General features: G+C 43.1%; 1 protein-coding gene across 2 annotated transcripts in view; it reads left to right on the top strand.

The window, feature by feature from the left end:
• Positions 1 to 22,841, top strand: part of IFTAP (intraflagellar transport associated protein) — a 68,584-nt gene that overhangs the window by 22,251 nt on the left and 23,492 nt on the right. For both annotated transcript variants that reach the window (XM_089677337.1, XM_089677338.1), the window contains exons 3-5: positions 10,459 to 10,583; positions 13,468 to 13,533; positions 17,760 to 17,826. In XM_089677337.1, the coding sequence (XP_089533463.1) occupies positions 10,459 to 10,583; positions 13,468 to 13,533; positions 17,760 to 17,826 (258 nt within the window). The remainder of the gene's footprint in view (positions 1 to 10,458; positions 10,584 to 13,467; positions 13,534 to 17,759; positions 17,827 to 22,841) is intronic.

Below are 22,841 nucleotides of genomic sequence, written 5' to 3'. Positions count from 1 at the left end.
CAAAAAGTAAAAACCGCACAGGTGATCAAATACCACAGAAAGAAAGCTCTATTTGTGGGAAAAGAAGAACTTGGGGTGCAGCGTTGCATGACCGTGCAATTGTCAGTTAAAGTAACGCAGCGCCATAATGCAAAAAATGGTCTGGTCAGGAAGGGGGGTAAATCCTCTGGAGGGCAAGTGGTTAATATTGCGCACAGAGAGCCTGAGAGAGCTGCGGGGAAGGGGGGGAGAGGGAATGTCCCCTCCCACTGCTTGTAAAAGCAATCCAGAGGCTAATTAGCTGCTAGGATTACTTTTACAAGACAGCCGATCACCAGCTGCATAAAACAATACCGGGATGATTCCTGAAGCTGCAGGCATCATCCCAGTATAACCACTGACAGTCCACAAGTGGATAATTTCTACACTTTTCCCTGTGGGCAGCACAGGGGCTTAGTGGTTAGCACTTCTGCGTAGCAGCACTAGGGTTGTTGGTTCGAATCCCAACTACGGCACCACCTGCCTGAGGTTTGAATGTTCTCCCTGTGTCTCTGTGGGTTTCCTCCTGGTGCTCCGGTTTCCTCCCACACTCCAAAGACATTTTGGTAGATTAATTGGCTCCTGTCTAAATTGGCCCTAGTATGTATATGTATGAATGTGAGTTAGGGACCTTAGATTGTATACTCATTGAGGGTTAGGGACTGATGTGAATGTACAATATATATGTAAAGTGCTGCGTAAATTGATAGTGCTATATAAGTACATATAAATAAATAAACAGGTGCAACTTACGTAGGAGGATTTGTTTCATTTTTGTGTATCATTTGAGACCTGTCACCTCACTGGATATATAAGGGTTTACAATCAGGGCTGTATCTGATCTAAGGGTGCAGTAAAAAAAAGTCAAGGGGCGTAATGTCAGTAGTGTGACAGGAATGCATGGAACCACTATTCCCTGTTCACTCGGCACACATCTGTACCACGGAGTCATAACCAGGAAGTAACATCTGACAGGTAGTGTAGAGGTGGTGCAGGAGTGAACTGGGAATGGTGTCATTACTTTAGGGTAATTAAACAGAACTTGTGCCCCCTTATATCAAGTGTCCCAAACAAAGTCTCTCCTTCTATCAGGAGTTCTTCTCAGAGTTCCTCCTTCTATCTGGAGTTCTTCTCAGAGATCCTCCTTCTATCAGGAGATCTCTTCAGAGGTCCTCCTTCTATTGGGAGTTTTTCTCAGAGATCCTCCTTCTATCAGAAGTTTTCCTTGGAGATTCTCCTTCTATCGAGAGTTCTCCTCCAGAGATTCTCCTTCTATCAGCAGTTCTCTTCGGAGGTCCTCCTTCTATCAGGAGTTCTCCTCGGAGATCCTCCTTCTATCATGAGTTCTCCTCGGAGATCCTCCTTCTATCAGGAGTTCTCCTCGGAGATCCTCCTTCTATCCGGAGTTATCCTCGGAGATCCTCCTTCTATCAGGAGTTCTCCTCGGAGATCCTCCTTCTATTAGGAGTTCTCCTCGGAGATCCTCCTTCTATCAGGAGTTCTCCTCGGAGATCCTCCTTCTATCAGGAGTTCTCCTCGGAGATCCTCCTTTCATCAGGTGTCCTCACCAGAGTGTCCCCTTGCATCAATTGCCTCATCAGAGTGCCCCCTTTCATCAACTGTCCCCATCAGGTCTCAAGGATTTGTGAATGGACTCTCAGAAGTCTAGGGGGAGCACAACTAAAATCTGGGGGGGCACAGCCCACCCCAGCACACCCCTAGTTCCGGGCCTGTTTACAACCACTTTAAGCCTTCATTAAGTTTTTATTGCTGTCATTGTGCCCATTGTGGAGACTTTCCCTCACTTTCTGTCCTGGTGACCACTGTTTATGGGACAGAAAGCACACAGGATCTGACCAATGAGGACACTCAATAAAGTCAGGATCTTTCCAGAGTCTAGACTGGCTTTGTGACGTCAGCTGACAGCAGGCTTTAGCCCGCTGTCAGCTGAAACCAGGTCACAGGAGTGCAGAACTAAGTGCACTCATGTAATCCATAGGAGAACCAGGGCCCGAAAGAGTTTTGGCCCTACTTCTCCTTTAACTCTTTCCTGTTAAGACTGGAAGTCCAGGAGAGCAGGATCCAGCAGCACTGAAGGTTCTAAGCTGAAAGAGCTGGGGTAAGAATTTTACAAAATAGTTTACTTGGGATGTTTATTTTATTGTTCTCAATGTGTTAGGCTATAAAATGCTGAGGGGTTTAATACGGCTTTAAGGCCATTTCTTGGAATGCATGGAATGGAGAACAGCAGGCAGAAAGTTGTGGTTTCGTTGTCTGATCATGCAGAGTCTCCTGAGATTATTTAAAGCTGTTTTTTAGTTTTTGGTTTACAGCCCACTAGATAACATCTGCTCCTTCTAGCTCCGCATGTTATTGTTTTGTCAAGCGTGCATGAAAGTACTGGAAAGACTGTATTGTTCAAAGTACAAAAACATCTGAAACTGCAGAACAACAATACACGAAAAATGGTATGACCAACTGCAAAGATTGCTCCTCGCTTCAGGAAATTAAAACACAAATGTGGAGTGTGAAAGAAAAACTGTGGATGCGCATTCTGGGTATTAAAGTGCTGAGCAAACTGTTGGCGCTATATAAATCCTGTAGTATAATCATAATATTACCAAAATGTTTATATTAAAAATCTAAAGCTGACGATATACTAGTAGAATTTTGTTTTCAGAACATTTGTTTGCTTTCCTAACGGTCATTGAGTTCTCCTCCATGAGATTCACCCAAGATAGAGGAGGGAAGGGTGGAGGAATGAGTGGAGCCTTGAAAGAAAGGCAGTGCATCGTATCTGTTATGGCCCCCATCAGAATGCTTGAGACCTTTTTGTGGTCAGATATACCAGCTCCAGATAATGGTCTTCCCCAGGTGGGCTGACGTTAGGGAGAGCAAAAACTCGGTCAAGAGTACCCTGAAAATGGACAGAAGTTGAACACTGTGGTGAATATTACTGAAAGTTTCTCAGTATTTTTAGAAAAGCGCCACACCCTAAATCTCAAAAGCAGCAAATTTCCACTTCAAAAAATCATAAATTAATTTTTTGCTCAAAACAAATAAATATAAGGAATGCGCTAAAGAAATAAATAATACAAAATGAATGTGAAAAAAAAAAAAAAAATTATAAAAAAATGTTCATAAATCAATAAATATTCAAAAAGTCTTCAAATAATGTCCACACTGTGTTGAATCCACCACCAGAGAAAATTGGAACACTCATCAGAGCTCAATGCTGAATAAATCATTGGACTAACCACAAACACTTTTTGCTCTGGGACCGTATATAGCAATCCAGTTCCTAAATTGATTTATTGATTTATGAACATTTTTTGTGATTTTTTTAAATAATTTTTTATTATTTTTTTTATTTTTCACATTCATTTTGTATTATTTATTTATTTAGCGCATTCCTTATATTTATTTATTACTGAAAGTTTACCAGACTATAATATTTCCAGTGCTTCAGTGAAATGCAAGAAAATAGAAAACCTGGACCTGTCTCTTCTTCCTTACTTTGTGTCTATACTTAGAGGAGTGATTATACACCAGGCTCAGCCAGAAATCGGGCAAGAATACAGCGCTGTGAAAAGTATTTGCCCCTGTCCTGTTTTTTTTCTTTGTATATTTGTCACACTTAAATGATTATGATCATCAAAATGTTTTAATATTACACAAAGACAACCTGAGTAAATACAAAATGCAGTTTTAAAATTATGATTTCATTGATTAACCTCCTTGGCGGTATTCCCGAGTGTAGCTCGGGGTAAAATTTCAGTACCAAGAGTGGTAACCCCGAGCTACACTCGGGCTTACCATGCGGCGTTGCTCAGGTAGTCCCTGCAGCGCTTACCTTGTCTTTCGCTCCCACGATGTGTCCCCTGCAGCGTCCCCGGCCATCTCCTCCGGCCGATGCCGGCATCCGGCTTCCTTGTTCCGGTCCCTGTGACGTCGGGACGTACGGGCGCTGGAACCGGCGGCAAATTTTACATTTTTTAAAAATTTAATTTTTTTAAAAATGATTATTATATAGTAAAACATTGCTGCTTCAATGCATTTCACATATATTTTGTCCCTACTGCTTTGTCATGTGCCCTGCCTGCATTTTGACTGTTCTTTCTGCGTCCCTTTTACGTCAAAAGCGGTTTTAGACCGGCTAGAGAACAGCGATAGTAAATCAGAACCACTTGCAGAATTGAGTGATAATGATTCATGGGGGAAATTCGTCATCAGACACTGAAAACGATTTTGCGACTTTGCTCAGCAATGTGCGAATTTGTCTCTGTATTTCAAATTTCAGTGTTTTTGGTTTGATTATATTATTGAATTAAATTTATTATTATATTAATATTTTTATGATTATTTATTAAATTATAATTTATGATTTCGTGTTTCAAATTTTATCCTACCCGGGATGTTTACTAGACTCTTGTCTGGACAGATTTCAGTGAGTTATTCCTAAAAATTACAGCCTACAATAAAAAACTATATATTTCCATGCAAAAAAAAGGTACAGCTTTCAGCACAAAAAATCAGAAATAATCATACCGCCGAGGAGGCTAAAGGAAAAAAGGTGTCCACATCTGCCTGGCCCTATGTGAAAAAGTAGTTACCCCCTAAACCTAATTCCTGGTTGTGCCACCCTTGGCGGCAACAACTGCAATCAAACATTTAAGATAACTGGCAATGAGTCTTTCACATCGCTGTGGAGAATTTTTGGCCCACTCTTCTTTGCAGGATTGTTTTAATTCTGCCAAATTGGAGGGTTTTCCAGCATGAACGGCCTGTTTAAGGTCATGTCACAGCATCTCAATCGGGTATAAGCCTGGACTTTGACTTGGCCATTCCAAAACCTTTTTTTTTTTTTTTTGAGGCATTTAGAGGTGTACTTGCTGGTGTGTTTCGGATCATTCTCCTGCTGCATAACCCAAGTGCGCATGAGCCTGAGGTCACGGACTGATGGGTGGATATCCTCCTTCAGGATTTTCTGGTAGAGCACAGAATTCATGGCTCCATCAGTTATGACAAGTCATCCAGGTCCTGAAGCTGCAAAGTAGCCCCAGTTCATCACACTTCCACCACCATGTTTAACTGTTGGTATGATATTCTTTGTAAGAAATGCTGTGTTAGTTTTACGCCAGATGTAACGGACTGCACACCTTCCAAAAAGTTCAACTTTTGTCTCATCAGTCCACAGAATATTTGCCCAAAGGTCTTGGGGATAATGTAGATGTTTTTGGGAAATGTGAGACGAGCCTTTGTGTTCTTTTTGACCAGCAGTGGCTTTCGCTTTGGAAATCTCCCATGGAGGCCATTTTTGCCCTGTCTCTTATTGTTGGCCTTAACTGAGGCAAGTGAGGCCTGTAGTTCTTTAAATATTGTTCTGGGTTCTTTTATGACCTTCTGGATGAGTTGCTGTGCTCTTGAAATAATTATGGTGAGCCGGGGCCATTCCTGGGAAGGTTCAACACTGTTCAAGTTTCCTCTGTTTGTAGATAATGGCACTCACCGTGGTTCACTGGAGTCCCAAAGCCTTAGAAGGCATGATAGGTTGCTTTTTGAGATCTATTAGCATGCTTCACTTTGTCAGACAGCTTCTATTTAATTGATTTCTTGATTCAACAGGTCTGGCAGTAATCGGGCCTGGGTGTGACAAGTGAGATTTAACTCTGCTTTCCAAAAAAATGTGGTTAATCACAGTTCATTAATGATTTAGCAAGGGGGGCAAGTATTTTTTCACATAGGGCCAGGAAGGTTTGGACAGCTTTTTTCCCTTAACAAATGACATCATCATTTAAAAACTGCATTTTGTATTTACTCAGGTTATCTTTGTGTAATATTAAAATGAATTAAAGTGTGACAAATATGCACAAAAAAAAAAAAAAAAAGGGGGGGGGGGCAAATACTTTTTCACGGCACTGTATATGGGAAGGAGAAGAGCCAGTCCAATGGCCAGTGTTACTAGGGTATGCTCTCTGTACCTAATCCCCCACGAATTAGTGGTCAGGTGTGTAAGATGGCTATGAGGACTCTTTTGAGTAGTTGATCTTTACGGGAGTGTGGGTCCATGGTAGGTTAGTGGAGGCCCAAAGCCTGAATCAAAATACGATACGCCTGTGTTTAATTAGCCCATCCTACACACTTTAACTAGAGATGTTTACCTTTTATAGGTATAGGTTGGTGACACTTCGGGTCTCTTTGGGTGCTCTTTCTATTTCTGGCCACACAGCAGTTCATTACCTTTTGCAACTGGGAGAACAACCATTTTGGTACTTTTTTCATGCTTTGCACCTTAATAAAACTTTTTTGCTGTTCTATAAACCTAGGAGTGTTCATCATCCACTTTTCCTGCCAGCCCAGCAAACAAATTCCATTTTGATGGACTGCAGAAACTGCTGTTTTGTCTTCTTCACAGTGGGCTTAGAAATTAAATTTTTCCCCAAACGTTTTTGCTGTAGGAGAGAAGTGTTTTTTATTTTTTTTTTGTAACAGGACCCCATGTTGGGTATAAAGAATTATACAGATATTCTAAAACTAAAGAACAAGATTCCTTTCACGGTAAAAGAAAAATGACTGTTGTAAGATCCTTAACAAACCCTTTGTTTCACCGATGAGCTCGGAAGGAGCCTATCTCTCTTGGGTTCCTCTTTCTATCCCCTTCTGTAAAGCCTCATGGGGTGATTACCAAAAAGGTATTCTATCTGCCTTTGTGCACTTATAGGAGAATCAGGCTCCACATGAAAAGTAGGTGAAGAGGGCACCTAGGAAAATAAAAGCGTCAGCCAACATGAAGAGAAAGAAGAGAGCCATCACCGGCTCAGCCGGCGATTAGCGATTGATGTTGGTGTGAGGCATCGGGATTGAGGCAATAAGCTTCAGAATTGTCTCTATTCCAGGGACGCCGTACACCTCATTTGAATGAAAGATTCCCTTTTATTGTTTGATGTGAAGAGCTAAATTTAAAGACCGCAGGATTTTTTTTTTGTCTCCCGTTCAATCTTCAGAGGAATATTATTTTCATACCTGATTCATATCCGACTGTGAAGGGCTACCGCTGACCAGATGTCTCTTTGTCTTCACGAAAAGAGCTGAAGCAAGGATGAAAGTTTTATGAGGATCTTGGCAGAAGGGAACAAGCAGCGCTAGAACGCAGGGGGGCCCCGGGGGTGGGGGTTGGGGAGATCTCAGAGGAGCGTAAAACATTCATCACTGCCTTTGTGTCCTACCTGGTGTCATCCCCTCTGTGGTTAATTCTAGCAGTTGTTTGATCAAGCACTTTGCGGATGTAGCATGAAAGCATTGAAAAAAATATTGCCAGTTATGGGTAGTGGCCGTGTAAAGTCATTGGAGGGTCAGTCAATTGCCAAGTGTCATAAGATGTCTCTGAATGAGCATATGCAGCATGTTCAGCGGTTGGAGGTGAAATATTGTTGATAGGCAAAGCTGAGGTTTGCAAAATGTTTTAAGTATATGTAAACCCAATCTCTAAAATTTTATATACACAGTAATATGTTAAAGACCAACTTTGGGCTCATCTTTCCAGTCACTGTCAGGGCAGGGGCCGAGGAACGGACAGGCAGGCCTAACAATGTAACGCACTGGCTGACGACAACCACCACCCACAGACCGAAGTCCCTCAGGGCGCGGAGTCTAAGTCCCAGGCTGCCCTTCACCAGGGCCCCTGATGGTGGGGATGGACTTGACGCAGCCAGGAACCAGGTCGCGGCCCCCGAGACACCTCAGCTGCAGTAATGGCCGCCGCCAATGGCGTGTAGCTGGTGGAAGAGACAAAAGAGTAGTCAGACAAGCCGGGTCAACAACAACAGGACAAAACAGTACAGGACAGCAGACGAGAATCACAGGTCATGAGCCGGGTTCAGCAACAGAGGGTCAGATCAAAAGAGAATACAAAGAATAGTCGAGTCACAAGCCGAATCAGATACCAGGAGAGTTACGAGAGTCAGAACAGAGTAATAGCAACACAAAGACACAAAACACAAGTGCAAAGAGCATGTGCGGGCCACAGGCTTATATGTCATCAGCCACACCCCTCTGGGGGATGGACCACAGGGACCTGAAGGCATAAAAGGATTCCCACCATGCACAGCAGAATCCAAGATGGACGCCAGCACATGGAGTAACATAACATCAGGGAAAAGGTAGGACCTTGACAGTCACCCCACTACACCTCAATCCCCTTTATGCTTATTTATTATTTTTTTTTATTTATACTTGCCTTATCCGAAAGCCTTCAGTCCTGTCATGTGATGTGCAAGGTCCCCTTCCTCTGAGAATCTTATTCGAACAGTAAAATCACATCATTGCATGTGAATGCAGGGCGTTGAGGTGATGCCTCCTCGGGGGTGGGACCATGACACTCTGGACTTAAAGGATGCCTTTAGTCTTCACCGAATGACTAAGACTGTGGACATCTAGTGGTGGAAAGCTGTTACTGTGCGTGACAGAGCTGGAGAGGAAGAATTTCAGCCAGAGCTGGCTTTTTATTGACATAACTGCAGAAGAAATAAAATCAAAAAACACTCTCTTAATAAATAAATCCAATTCCCCACAGCACCATCAACACCTTTACCCCAAAAGATGTACAAAAATCAGCAAACAGAAGATGCTATACAATAAGTCCTCAAAAACTATGTGCAGCCCAAGCCCTATAAGTCCAATCTTTAATTCAAATTCTTCTCGTGTTCAAAAAATTCCTCTGATAATATACCTCAAAAAGAAAAAATATTCACATAGTGCATTATCTTTTTTTTAGCTAAATAAATAATAGTGACTTCATTCAAGGGAATACCCAATCACATTAATAATTCGTGAAAAAGTGAACAAAGTGAAAAAAACTGTGAAGCCAAAACAGTAAAAAATAAAAAACCCTTGTGAATGTGAATCACTCTTCAGTGCTCTATTCCAACCAGCACTGTGACACTTCTAAGTGTAGTAAGGAATGCATACCCTTACCAATATTCAGAAAACAGACGCTTTTTTTTAATATCTTTCCAAAAGGAAAGTGGGAGACAGTCCTCCTATTGATCTCCACCCAATACAATCCGCCTTCACATTAGCATCAGGATCCACCAGCCTTGAAACTCCATATATCCACATCAGGCATATTCCATATAAATATAAATATATAGGAAACACAATAGTATAATACCGCCAGAATCAATCTTAAAATCAACTTTAATCAGGATGCTCACATTTTACCAGCATAAAAACGCTTAAAAAGTACTCAGAAGTGGTTTACTGTAATCGAGGAAGTGCCCAGGGGAGATCAAACGATCGTTTCCCTCATCCAAGATGGCCGCCGGCCAACTTCCGGTTCTTGTGTGCGTGTTTAACGTCACTTCCCCTTGACGTGTTTCGTCATCGACTTAATCATAAGGGATCCACTTTTTCACGAATTATTAATGTGATTGGGTATTCACTTGAATGAAGTCACTATTATTTATTTAGCTAAAAAAAAGATAATGCACTATGTGAATATTTTTTTCTTTTTGAGGTATATTATCGGAGGAATTTTTTGAACACAAGAAGAATTTGAATTAAAGATTGGACTTATAGGGCTTGGACTGCACATAGTTTTTGAGGACTTATTGTATAGCATCTTCTGTTTGCTGATAACTGCAGAAGAACCTTTTAAAAAATTTTAAAATAAGCCTGGATTTGGATTTTTATGTCATTCTCAATATTTTTCCATTAGGTTTCTCACCCCTTGCATTAGGTGGTCTCTCTTTGGCAGAGCCCCTACCTAGTACTCATTGGTTGTCTTGGCTGATCATGAGTAGAAGGGTTTGCCGGGCCTTTAGGCTAGGTGGACCTAAGTGTGCCTCACTTTCTTCAGGAGCCTTATTCCCTGGGGGGCTGTTGGGGAGATAGGGGGTCAAGGAAGGGTTTTTCTTCTTTGGCAGGGGACTATGCACTATTCACTTTTGGTATTTAGTTTTTGAGCACTGCACTGCAGGCTCCAAAAAAGACAAAAAAAGGAATTGGCAGGGGTTCCCAGAGACCAGAAAGTTATTTCAAGGATTCTTCATTTTTTTTTTTAATTTTGGGAAAGGCTGTGAATAGGAGTGAAGAAATTATTTTCTTTTCCCCAGAATGTCACCAGGGGCTTTGAGGTCCTCACTTCATGGAGGCCAGGAGAAGGAATCCAAAAGGTGGCCCTATGTCTCATTCTTCAATTTATGGACACCTGGCTAGAAAATTGTTCTGCAGTGGCAGGAAGGGTTAGCAGTTGTGTTTCAGTGATAATGATGTTGACATTTTAGATATAGGTGTACATTAAAGTGGACTTTGGATTAAAATGCAAAGTCTGATTATTCAATAGCATAGTTGGTACCTTAGAAGAGTCTTAGTCCAGGTTAATTTCCAAGTCAATTTCACTTCAGTGATCCCAGATCCTTTCATGTGATTTGTTTTTGACAGAGAGACAAGATTGGCAGATCCAGACTGACGACTCACAAAATCATTGTTCCGTTTTCGAAAATGTCCCAGCTGGGAAAAGACCTGAAGTCAGCGCTGATAGGGAAGAAGTGGAGGAACTGGAGCAGGTGCGGGTTCATGTGCCCTCATTGTCCTTTCATGCTCGGTCCATCAAATTCAATCTAATCTGGTTCTCAAGTGCACTGTGGTTTTTTTTACTGATTGGAATCAAACCACTTTTTTTCAATGTCCTTGTGTGCGGCTACATTCCAACCTAAGCTTTTCTGCAGTGCTGTAGAAAAAGTCCTGCTTGCTGTGCCTTTGGTGCAAAATGCACATTATATAGGGATCAACTTTTTCCACCTTTTAATGTGACCTATAAACTGTACAACTCAATTGAAAAACAAACTGAAATATTTTAGGAGTGAGGAATTAAACAAAAAAAACTAACAATGTGATTGCATAAGTGTGCACACCCTCTTATAACTGGGAATGTAGCTGTGTTCAGAATTAATCAATCACATTCAAAATCATGTTAAATAGGAGTCAGGATACACCTGCCATCATTTAAAGTGCCTCTGATTAACCCCAAATAAAGTTCAGCTGTTCTAGTCGGTCTTTCCTGACATTTTCTTAGTCGCATCTTACAGCAAAATCCATGGTCCGCAGAGAGCTTCAAAAGCTTCAGAGGGATCTCTTTGTTAAAAGGTATCAGTCAGGAGAAGGGTGCAAAAGAATTTCCAAGGCATTAGAAATACCATGGAACACAGTGAAGACAGTCGTTATCAAGTGGTGAAAATATGGTGCAACAGTGACATTACAAAGAACTGGACATCCCTCCAAAATTGATGAAAAGTCGAGAAGAAAACTGGTCTGGGAGGCTGCCAAGAGGCCTACAGCAATATTAAAGGAGCTGCAGTAATATTTGACAAGTACTGACTGTGTGGTCATGTGACAACAATCTCCCATATTCTTCATATGTCTGGGCTATGGGGTAGAGTGACAAGACGGAAGCCTTTTCTTAAGAAGAAAAACATCCAAGCCCGGGTAAATTTTGTAAAAACACATCTGAAGTCTCCCAAAAGCATGTGGTAAAATGTGTTCTGGTCTTATGAAACCAATGATGAACTTTTTGGCCATAAGTTCAGAAGATATGTTTGGTGCAAAAACAACACTGCACATCACCAAAAGAACACCATACCCACAGTGAAGCATGGTGGTGGCAGCATCATGCTTTGGGGCTGTTTTTCTTGAACTGGAATTAGGGCTTTAGTCAAGGTAGAAGGAATTATGAACAGTTCCAAATACCAGTCAATACTGACACAAAACCTTCAAGCTTCTGCTAGAAAGCTGAACATGTAGAGGAACATCATCTTTCAGCATGACAACAACCCAAAGTATACATCCAAATCAATGAAGGAATGGCTTCACCAGAAGAAGATGGAAGTTTTGGAAAGGACAAGCCAGAGCCCAGACCAACTTAGATGTGACTTTGGATGGGTGCGACTTTAATGCAACTTTGGATGGGTGCGATTTGGATGAGACTTTGGATGGGTGCGACTTTGATGCGACTTTGGATGGGTGTGGTTTGGATGTGACTTGGATTCAACTTTGAATTGGTATGACTTGGATGTGACTTTGGATGGCTGCAACTTGGATTTGACTTTGGATGAGTGCGACTTGGATGCGACTTTGGATGGGTGAGTCTTGGATGCGACTTTGGATGGGTGTGACTTGGATGTGACTTTGGATGGGTGTGACTTGGATGTGACTTTGGATGGGTGTGATTTGGATGTGACTTTGGATGGGTGTGACTTGGATGTGACTTTGGATGGGTGTGATTTGGATGTGACTGTGGATGGGTGTGACTTGGATGTGACTTTGGATGGGTGTGACTTGGATGTGACTTTGGATGGGTGCGACTTGGATGTGACTTTGAGTGCCAGATAGTGTAAAGTCAACTTTCATACTTTCCTACTAGCAGAAAATTGGCATCAAAGTTGCACCCATCCAAAGTGAATCAAATCGCACCAAAGTCAGACTACATGAACAGAACTGTCATAAAAAAGTTGGCATCAAATTTGCACCCATCCAAAGTCTCATCAAAGTTGCACCCATCCAAAGTCTCATCAAAGTTGCACCCATCCAAAGTCTCATCAAAGTTGGACCCATCCAAAGTCTCATCAAATTGGACCCATCCAAAGTGAATCAAAGTTGCACCAAAGTTAGACTACGTGAACAGAACTGTCATAAACAAGTTGGCATCAAATTTGCACTCATCCAAAGTTTCATCAAAGTTGCACCCATCCAAAGTCTCATCAAAGTTGGACCGATCCAAAGTCTCATCAAAGTTGCACCCATCTAAAGTCTCATCAAAGTTGCACCCATCCAAAGTCTCATCAAAGTTGGACCCATCCAAAGTCTCATCAAAGTTGGACCCATCCAAAGTCTCATCAAAGTTGGACCCATCCAAAGTCTCATCAAAGTTGGACCCATCCAAAGTCTCATCAAAGTTGGACCCATCCAAAGTCTCATCAAAGTTGGACCCATCCAAAGTCTCATCAAAGTTGCACCCATCCAAAGTCTCATCAAAGTTGGACCCATCCAAAGTCTCATCAAAGTTGCACCAAAGTGACCTCAAAGTCAATATATTCCTATTGGCAATAAAACCCCGCAAAACACATAAAAAACGCTTCAAAAACGTACTACATTCATTTCTGCTGCGTGTTCATTGAAGTCTTTGGATGGGCAAGAAAACTTCAAGAAAGAAAAGTGTATGCATAGGGATTGTTTATTTAAAAATAAAAAAAAGGGGGGGGGATTCACGGGGTGTGGGGGGGCAGGTGGTGGCAGTGAAGGGGGCAGTAAATCATGCAGTTTTGCTTTACTCCTTCATTGGTGAGCCTGCACAATTAGAATAAATTCTGAGTATTCTGACAACATGAACCCTAAATGTAGTTTTTGATTAAGAAATGAACTGGAATGGAATGATCCCTTTTTATACTTTCACAGCTGATTGTCGGTGAAGGAGAAAACGTAGGATGTTGTCACAGCTTTACACACTCCGGAAGAGTTCAGGTAAATTGCTCATCTGTCTGATATATTGACTAAAGTATTGTCATATTCAGGTACTTCCTGGTATGGGGTGACAACACTTTGCCCTTGCCTTTCAAATATGTTCCTGCGTTGTCACCCCAGCATCCAATGGAGACTTTATGTGATTATTTCAACACACATTTCAGAGGCATTGTTTGCTGTTGTCACCATCAGGAAACCCTTTCTGAGAAGTGCCATGGGGGAGGGGGGGGGGGGTGCAAGACATGTTACACATAGTTGCCAACATTTCCAAAACGTTTTCAAGGACACCTTTTTTCATTGTATCCAGCAAGCAATTGTAGGCAGGGAATTCATGTAAAATGGGCGTGGTTCTACAAGAATCATATCTATTATATGAATATTTATGGATGCAGTCATAGTATGTAGGGCAGTGTACAGAGGTCAGTAGTATGTAGGGCAGTGTACAGAGGTCAGTAGTATGTAGGACAGTGTACAGAGGTCAGTAGTATGTAGGGCAGTGTACAGAGGTCAGTAGTATGTAGGGCAGTGTACAGAGGTCAGTAGTATGTAGGGCAGTGTACAGAGGTCAGTAGTATGTAGGACAGTGTACAGAGGTCAGTAGTATGTAGGGCAGTGTACAGAGGTCAGTAGTATGTAGGGCAGTGTAGAGAGGTCAGTAGTATGAAGGGCAGTGTACAGAGGTCAGTAGTATGAAGGGCAGTGTACAGAGGTCAGTAGTATGTAGGACAGTGTAGAGAGGTCAGTAGTATATAGGGCAGTGTACAGAGGTCAGTAGTACGTAGGGCAGTGTAGAGAGGTCAGTAGTACGTAGGGCAGTGTAGAGAGGTCAGTAGTATGTAGGGCAGTGTAGAGAGGTCAGTAGTATGTAGGGCAGTGTAGAGAGGTCAGTAGTACGTAGGGCAGTGTAGAGAGGTCAGTAGTATGTAGGGCAGTGTACAGAGGTCAGTAGTATGTAGAGTAGTGTACAGAGGTCAGTAGTATGTGGGGCAGTGTAGAGAGGTCAGTATTATGTGGGGCAGTGTAGAGAGGTCAGTAGTATGTAGGGCAGTGTACAGAGATCAGTAGTATGTAGGACAGTGTACAGAGGTCAGTATTATGTAGGGCAGTGTGCAGAGATCAGTAGTATGTAATGCAGTATCTGGAGGTCTGTAGTATGTAATGCAGTATCTGGAGGTCTGTAGTATGTAATGCAGTATCTAGAGGTCTGTAGTATGTAATGCAGTATCTGGAGGTCTGTAGTATGTAATGCAGTATCTGGAGGTCTGTAGTATGTAAGGCAGTATCTGGAGGTCTGTAGTATGTAAGGCAGTATCTGGAGGTCTGTAGTATGTAATGCAGTATCTGGAGGTCTGTAGTATGTAAGGCAGTATCTGGAGGTCAGTAGTATGTAATGCAGTATCTGGAGGTCTGTAGTATGTAAGGCAGTGTAGAGAGGTCAGTAGTATGTAATGCAGTATCTGGAGGTCAGTAGTATGTAATGCAGTATCTGGAGGTCAGTAGTATGTAATGCAGTATCTAGAGGTCTGTAGTATGTAATGCAGTATCTGGAGGTCTGTAGTATGTAATGCAGTATCTGGAGGTCTGTAGTATGTAAAGCAGTATTTGGAGGTCTGTAGTATGTAAGGCAGTATCTGGAGGTTTGTAGTATGTAAAGCAGTATTTGGAGGTCTGTAGTATGTAAGGCAGTATCTGGAGGTCAGTGGTATGTATGGCAGTATCTGGAGGTCTGTAGTATGTAAGGCAGTATCTGGAGGTCTGTAGTATGTAATGCAGTATCTGGAGGTCTGTAGTATGTAAGGCAGTATCTGGAGGTCTGTAGTATGTAAAGCAGTATTTGGAGGTCTGTAGTATGTAAGGCAGTATCTGGAGGTCAGTGGTATGTATGGCAGTATCTGGAGGTCTGTAGTATGTAAGGCAGTATCTGGAGGTCTGTAGTATGTAATGCAGTATCTGGAGGTCTGTAGTATGTAAGGCAGTATCTGGAGGTCTGTAGTATGTAATGCAGTATCTGGAGGTCTGTAGTATGTAAGGCAGTATCTGGAGGTCTGTAGTATGTAAGGCAGTGTAGAGAGGTCTGCAGTATGTAAGGCAGTATCTGGAGGTCAGTAGTATGTAATGCAGTATCTGGAGGTCTGTAGTATGTAAGGCAGTGTAGAGAGGTCAGTAGTATGTAATGCAGTATCTGGAGGTCAGTAGTATGTAATGCAGTATCTGGAGGTCTGTAGTATGTAATGCAGTATCTGGAGGTCTGTAGTATGTAATGCAGTATCTGGAGGTCTGTAGTATGTAATGCAGTATCTGGAGGTCTGTAGTATGTAATGCAGTATCTGGAGGTCTGTAGTATGTAACGCAGTGTAGAGAGGTCAGTAGTATGTAATGCAGTATCTGGAGGTCAGTAGTATGTAATGCAGTATCTGGAGGTCAGTAGTATGTAATGCAGTATCTGGAGGTCTGTAGTATGTAATGCAGTATCTGGAGGTCTGTAGTATGTAATGCAGTATCTGGAGGTCTGTAGTGTGTAAGGCAGTATCTGGAGGTCTGTAGTGTGTAAGGCAGTATCTGGAGGTCTGTAGTGTGTAAGGCAGTATCTGGAGGTCTGTAGTATGTACGGCAGTGTAGAGAGGTCTGCAGTATGTAAGGCAGTATCTGGAGGTCTGTAGTATGTAAGGCAGTATCTGGAGGTCTGTAGTATGTAATGCAGTATCTGGAGGTCTGCAGTATGTAAGGCAGTATCTGGAGGTCTGTAGTATGTAAGGCAGTATCTGGAGGTCTGCAGTATGTAATGCAGTATCTGGAGGTCTGCAGTATGTAAGGCAGTATCTGGAGGTCTGTAGTATGTAAGGCAGTGTCAAGAGGTCTGCAGTATGTATTCATGAGCAGGGCAGTGGTTGGGGGTCAGCAGGAAAATGACAGGGCAGTTAGGAGGACACAGTACAGGGGTTTAGAAGGTCATAGAGCACAGTACAGGGTGTCAGGAGGGCACAGTACGTGGGAGGGGCGCAGTCTATGGTACAGAAGCGGTGTCCTCTATATGCAGAGCAGCGCAGGGAAGCTGTTGTCCCTTAACACCTGTTCTGGAACGCTGATGTGTTTACACCTGCCTGGGTGAATGGACTGACAGGGAGACCTGATCGGACCTGCTAAGTGAAAGAGGCCCTAGTGATGGCACCAGCAAGCAGTGACTGTTCGAAATCGGGTTTAAAAATGCACTGCCCAATCTCTTACAGGACAGTACTACCTGAAAAAGGAGATACCATCTTTGTCAGCTAACCCCACTTCTTTTTAGTTCGATAAATGTTCGACAACAATGCTATCTCCTTTTTTCAGGTAATACTGTCCTGACTGTGAGAAATTGGGCAGTGCAGTTTTAAACCCGATTTCTCAAAGTCAGGACACTGTCTTACATTAAAAAAAGGAGATCCCGACATTTGCACACTTCTTTATCTATATCCTGCTGACAGCCACAAATTGGTTCTTACCTCTGTGTTGCTCTGTCTCGCTGTTGGTCTTCCTTGCTCCCAAGAGTGACTATGGGATTTGTAGTGTACACAGAGTACAGCGCTCGTTCCAAACAAACAGAAGGGAGGGGGACAAGGAGAGGATCAGGAGCTCACAGAGTATGTTACCGATTCAGAAAAACACAGTAAGAAATAATTTCATGAAACAAATTTTACGGGCCATTAAAGTGGTTGTAAAGGCTCGCCTAAGCCCCCTCTCGATCCAGCGAGGAGTCTCGGAAATCCTGGGACTCCCTCTCTTCATTGACCGAGACAGCAGCGGGAGACTTTGGCTGTCAGTCACAGCAAGTGAGCCAATGAGAAGAGAGAGGGGCGGGGCCAAGCGGCAGCTCCATGTTTGAATGGACACATGGAGCAGCGGGTGCCCCCTTAGCAAGCTGCATGCTTTGGGGGCACTCGACAGGTGAGAGGGGCCAGGAGCACCTACAGGGGACCCGAGAAGAGGAGGATCCAGGCTGCTCTGTGCAAAACCACTGCAGACAGAGGGTAAGTATAGACATGTTTGGTTTTTTTTTGTTTTGTTTTTTTAATTTAAGCCTTTATAATCACTTTAAGTAGTTGATGTGTATGGATTATTTTTGAAGACTAAGGATATGGTTTAGTGTCACATAAAGGTTGTTTACAGATTATTTTAGTTTAGTTTACTTAGAATAATATGTGTTAGGAGGTCATTTATTTTATTTATTTACTTCATTTCTTATTTCCCAGGTTGATAATTTCCTCAATATGTCTGACTTGGACACTCCCTCTGATGATGAGACCAGGCCACATTTCTGTAAGTTTTTATTGTTGTATTATGCTGCATCTTTAACCACTTGCCCTCCAGACGATTTACCCCCCTTTCCTGACCAGGCCATTTATTGCGATACGGCGCCGCATTACTTTAACTGACAATTGCGTGGTCGTGCAACGCTGCACCCAAATGAAATTTACAGTCAGGTCCATAAATATTGGGACATCAACACAATTCTAACATTTTTGGCTCTATATACCACCACAATGGATTTGAAATGAAACAAACAAGATGGGCTTTAACTGCAGACTGTCAGCTTTAATTTGAGGGTATTTACATCCAAATCAGGTGAACGGTGTAGGAATTACAACAGTTTGCATATGTGCCTTCCACTTGTTAAGGAACCAAAAGTAATGGGACAATTGGCTTCTCAGCTGTTCCATGGCCAGGTGTGTGTTATTCCCTCATTATCCCAATTACAATGAGCAGATAAAAGGTCCAGAATTCATTTCAAGTGTGCTATTTGCATTTGGAATCTGTTGCTGTCAACTCTCAGGATGAGATCCAAAGAGCTGTCACTATCAGTGAAGCAAGCCATCATTAGGCTGAAAAAACAAAACAAACCCATCAGAGGGATAGCAAAAACATTAGGCGTGGCCAAAACAACTGTTTGGAACATTCTTAAAAAGAAGGAACGCACCGGTGAGCTCAGTAACACCAAAATACCCGGAAGACCACGGAAAACAACTGTGGTGGATGACCTAAGAATTCTTTCCCTAGTGAAGAAAACACCCTTCACAGCAGTTGGCCAGATCAAGAACACTCTCCAGGAGGTAGGTGTATGTGTGTCAAAGTCAACAATCAAGAGAAGACTTCACCAGAGTGAATACAGAGGGTTCACCACAAGATGTAAACCATTGGTGAGCCTCAAAAACAGGAAGGCCTTCACAGTTCTGGAACAACATCCTATGGACAGATGAGACCAAGATCAACTTGTACCAGAGTGATGGGAAGAGAAGAGTATGGAGAAGGAAAGGAACTGCTCATGATCCTAAGCATACCACCTCATCAGTGAAGCATGGTGGTGGTAGTGTCATGGCGTGGGCATGTATGGCTGCCAATGGAACTGGTTCTCTTGTATTTATTGATGATGTGACTGCTGACAAAAGCAGCCGGATGAATTCTGAAGTGTTTCGGGCAATATTATTTGCTCATATTCATCCAAATGCTTCAGAACTCATTGGACGCTTCACAGTGCAGATGGACAATGACCCAAAGCATACTGCAAAAGCAACCAAAGAGTTTTTTAAGGGAAAGAAGTGGAATGTTATGCAATGGCCAAGTCAATCACCTGACCTGAATCCGATTGAGCATGCATTTCACTTGCTGAAGACAAAACTGAAGGGAAAATGCCCCAAGAACAAGCAGGAACTGAAGACAGTTGCAGTAGAGGCCTGGCAGAGCATCACCAGGGATGAAACCCAGCGTCTGGTGATGTCTATGCGTTCCAGACTTCAGGCTGTAATTGACTGCAAAGGATTTGCAACCAAGTATTAAAAAGTGAAAGTTTGATTTATGATTATTATTCTGTCCCATTACTTTTGGTCCCTTAACAAGTGGGAGGCACATATGCAAACTGTTGTAATTCCTACACCGTTCACCTGATTTGAATGTGGTGGTGTATAGAGCCAAAAATGTTAGAATTGTGTCGATGTCCCAATATTTATGGACCTGACTGTATATGGCCAAAAACTTCTCAGCCTTGTGGCTAAGATCAAGTGTAAACTAAAGAAGCGCGGCACTATTGAAATGTGGATTACTAGCGCAAAATCAAAACCAAGGGTCGGTTCACACCATGCCCACCTCTGAATCGCGCAGGATTGCACTGTGAGTTCCAGAGCGATTCACATGCGGTTCTGTGCGGTGCGATTTTAGCTCATTCATTTACAATGGGCTGAAATTGCACCGCACCACACCAAAGGTAGTACATGCACCACGTTTTTAAAACTCACTGCAACTGGATTGCATGGTAGAAAAGTACCATGCAATCCGGTAAGGGCAGGTGTACTGCGTTTGTGACCTGCATTTGGGGTGATGTTAACTTTTTATTGACACCCGCTACAGACTGCAAATGTAGTGCATTTCGTATGCGGTTTGATAGACGCAGCGCGTTCCTGTGCAAGTCAGATCCTGACATGGTGTGAGCTGGCCCTAAATGTTTATATTTTAGTCACTACAGTACAACAGGGGGCGCACATTTTGTAGAGTGGCAGGTGGGCATTTAGGCACGCCTTAGTGCAGGTGCCAAAACAAACACCTTTAAGATCAAGTGTACTGTCTGTTCATATCAGTGTCCAGTAGGATGCTCCACCTCCAGTGTGGCCTTCTGGCTGGAATGGCTGGCTGTATGGCATCCCTGCTGGTATGATGGGATCTTAAGTGATCTCTCTCATGGGAATGAAACTGAATAAAGCGTCCACTGGGTTAGGTTGGGGTCCTGAGTATTCCCCTAGTGTGGAGGATCCTGAGGGGCCCAGTGCCTCTAGACTTGTGGTGATAACTTGCCTGGGCTGGGTAGGGAGAGAGCCTGTTGTGTCGAGCGCTCCCTGAGAATGGCAACCTGGGGGATGCTGAAGTAACATTATGGGTTTGGAATGCTACTGTTTAAAATAGAATTTAGGCCGTGACACCAAATGCTTTTTTTTTGTTTCTTGCCCCATAGGCTAGGCTTTTTGGCTGAGACTGGGGCAATTTTTGATACCAGACCTCAAGGCCTGACCGTTGTATTAGACATTGGCACTTTTTGTTTATTTTTTTTCCAATTGTTTGTCACTGCACTTGTGTTTGTGTCTTTTTTCACTCCAAAAGGATGGTAGGGTGAGGGTCTTTGGGCCTACCCTGAAGTCTAGAAGGAAGATGTGTGGCCATTAGGTTCCTTCCTCCCCTGCTTTGGCGGTCTCTCCTTAGTATCTCCTTAGCCTGATCTCGAGGAGAAAGGGTCCTTGCCTCCGTCAGAAGTCTTACATCCTTGGGGGGGTCAGGGAAGGGTCCTTCCACTTCATGAAGGAACCATATGACACACTCTAGTGCACTATAATGTGTGCACTTAATTTTGATGTTTAGTTTTTGTGCACCGTGGGATCAAACTGGAAAAAAAATGTATTTTTAGACACTCCTCCATGTATTGAGTTCAGGTGTTTCCGGTGAAGGGTACGTTTAATGATACATTATGGTAAAAAATTATATAAAATGCTGCCTGTCTATGTCCTTATGGTGCCGTACCAGATACGGTCCACACCTTGCTTTGCTCCTGTTTTGCATCTCCCAAGCATGGTCACTGAGACATCTAAGTTCATCTAAGTCAAGAACATGAAAAATAATTTGCAGATTGTGTCTAGCATGACATGTCAATACTTGCTCAATTATCTCCCTCTCATTGGCAGCAAGCACTGCATTCCTATTCCTCATTAATCACCTCCACTGAGAATGTAATTAGCAGCTTAATTAGGATCATCGCGGCCTTGTGCTGCAAAAGCACCAGCAGCCAACTTCACGGGGCAGATACAGCTGATACAAACCCCCCGCCGCCCACTCGCCCCAAGCTGCTGCCCCGCAGAGGTTATGAGCATGGAATTGTATGGAGTGGTAGAGATGAGCAGGAAAAATTCAGGTCGGTCTATCAGAGATCTCAGCATGAGTCGGGATCAAATATTCACAAAGACCAGAGGAGCTCACAGCACAGGGAGATACAGGAGAGCCACGAGGAACTGCACTTATTTGGTTCTTAGTAATTAGATTGCATAATGAACGAGCGCCAATTAATTTAGCTGGCAGCTGGACGATTGTTTATTTGGCACATGTAATCTAACTTGCATCCCTGGTTAAGGGAGGTCTCCTTTCAAAGAAGTTATCATGATCGCTCTTATATATAAGATCTATACTTTTACTCTGCACCATTTGTTTAAACTTTGTGGACGTGTGCCATCTAAATCCAACTGGGGTTTTTTGGTAAAAAATACTTGACCAGGGGACTAAAGATGGCTTGTAAGTCCCACTAAACCAATATCTACCCCCCCCATCCTTAACCTAAGTAACCCCACTGACAAAAAATGGAGTTAATGGCCCAAAACCGGCCTTTTATTACAACCATCAATAAATAACATTTTTTAAATAACAGAAAAACACATTATAAACATATGTACTTTCAAGGTCCCAGTAGGCCTCAAAAAAATGAATACTTGCGTCCAGCTTAACTAGGCATCCAACCGCAACATCACCGACTCTGAGACACCATCGCAGATACCCCCACCAGAGCAAATGAAAGCTGTACCTCAGACAGGTTCCTACAAAGTGCCTTTTCTCGTGCCCACATTAACCAAAGAGGACCTTGCACCCCACCGGACATCCCCCAGCACCAATATGGCACAACCACCACCAAGGCAAACCATCAAACCAGGGGATGGACTGACAACTCATGGGGCCCCCGGGCAATAGGGGATCATGGGGCCCCTGTGTCCTTGCCCACACTCAAAAATGCCTATAAAAAAGGTACCAGGGGCATTTCACGGGGCCCCCTACTGACCCCGGGCCCTCGGGCAGTGCCCGTGTGCTCGAATGGTAAGTCCGCCCTTGCATCAAACAACGGGCAGGTGGGAGGGAAGTTTGCCCTGTGAAAACTCTCTTCAGACTGAAAACCCCCTGCCACACCCTGTAAGACCACCCCTCGTAGCTCCCCCCTCTCCTTCCTTAACTATTTTTGACTCCCCCTTATGCTAATGGGACTTTGCCTCTCCCAACTCCATTTAATGCCGGCCCTTCGTTCAGGTCTTCTTTTTTCTTACTCCGGACCTTCCTGTTGCAGTGGGGACCTCCTGCACTGCAGGGGTTAAAGAAGATCGATCATTCAATTTATTTTGCTGTGCTGTCCCCCATGGGAGACATGTTGCTAGATGCATCCTAATCTTAGCTATGAGGTTGGACAGGGTGCCCCCTCTCGCCCCGCAGCCATCCGATAACATGGCTTGGAAGGAGATGGCGGTTTTATAGGTGCTCAGTTC

This window comes from Staurois parvus, unplaced genomic scaffold, assembly GCF_062004578.1.
Source record: "Staurois parvus isolate SC_StPar_1 unplaced genomic scaffold, SC_StPar_1.0 ptg000184l, whole genome shotgun sequence".
NCBI lineage: Eukaryota > Metazoa > Chordata > Amphibia > Anura > Ranidae > Staurois > Staurois parvus.
The sequence above is the reverse complement of the archived record's forward strand: the minus strand, read 5'-3'. Positions and strand labels throughout refer to the sequence as shown.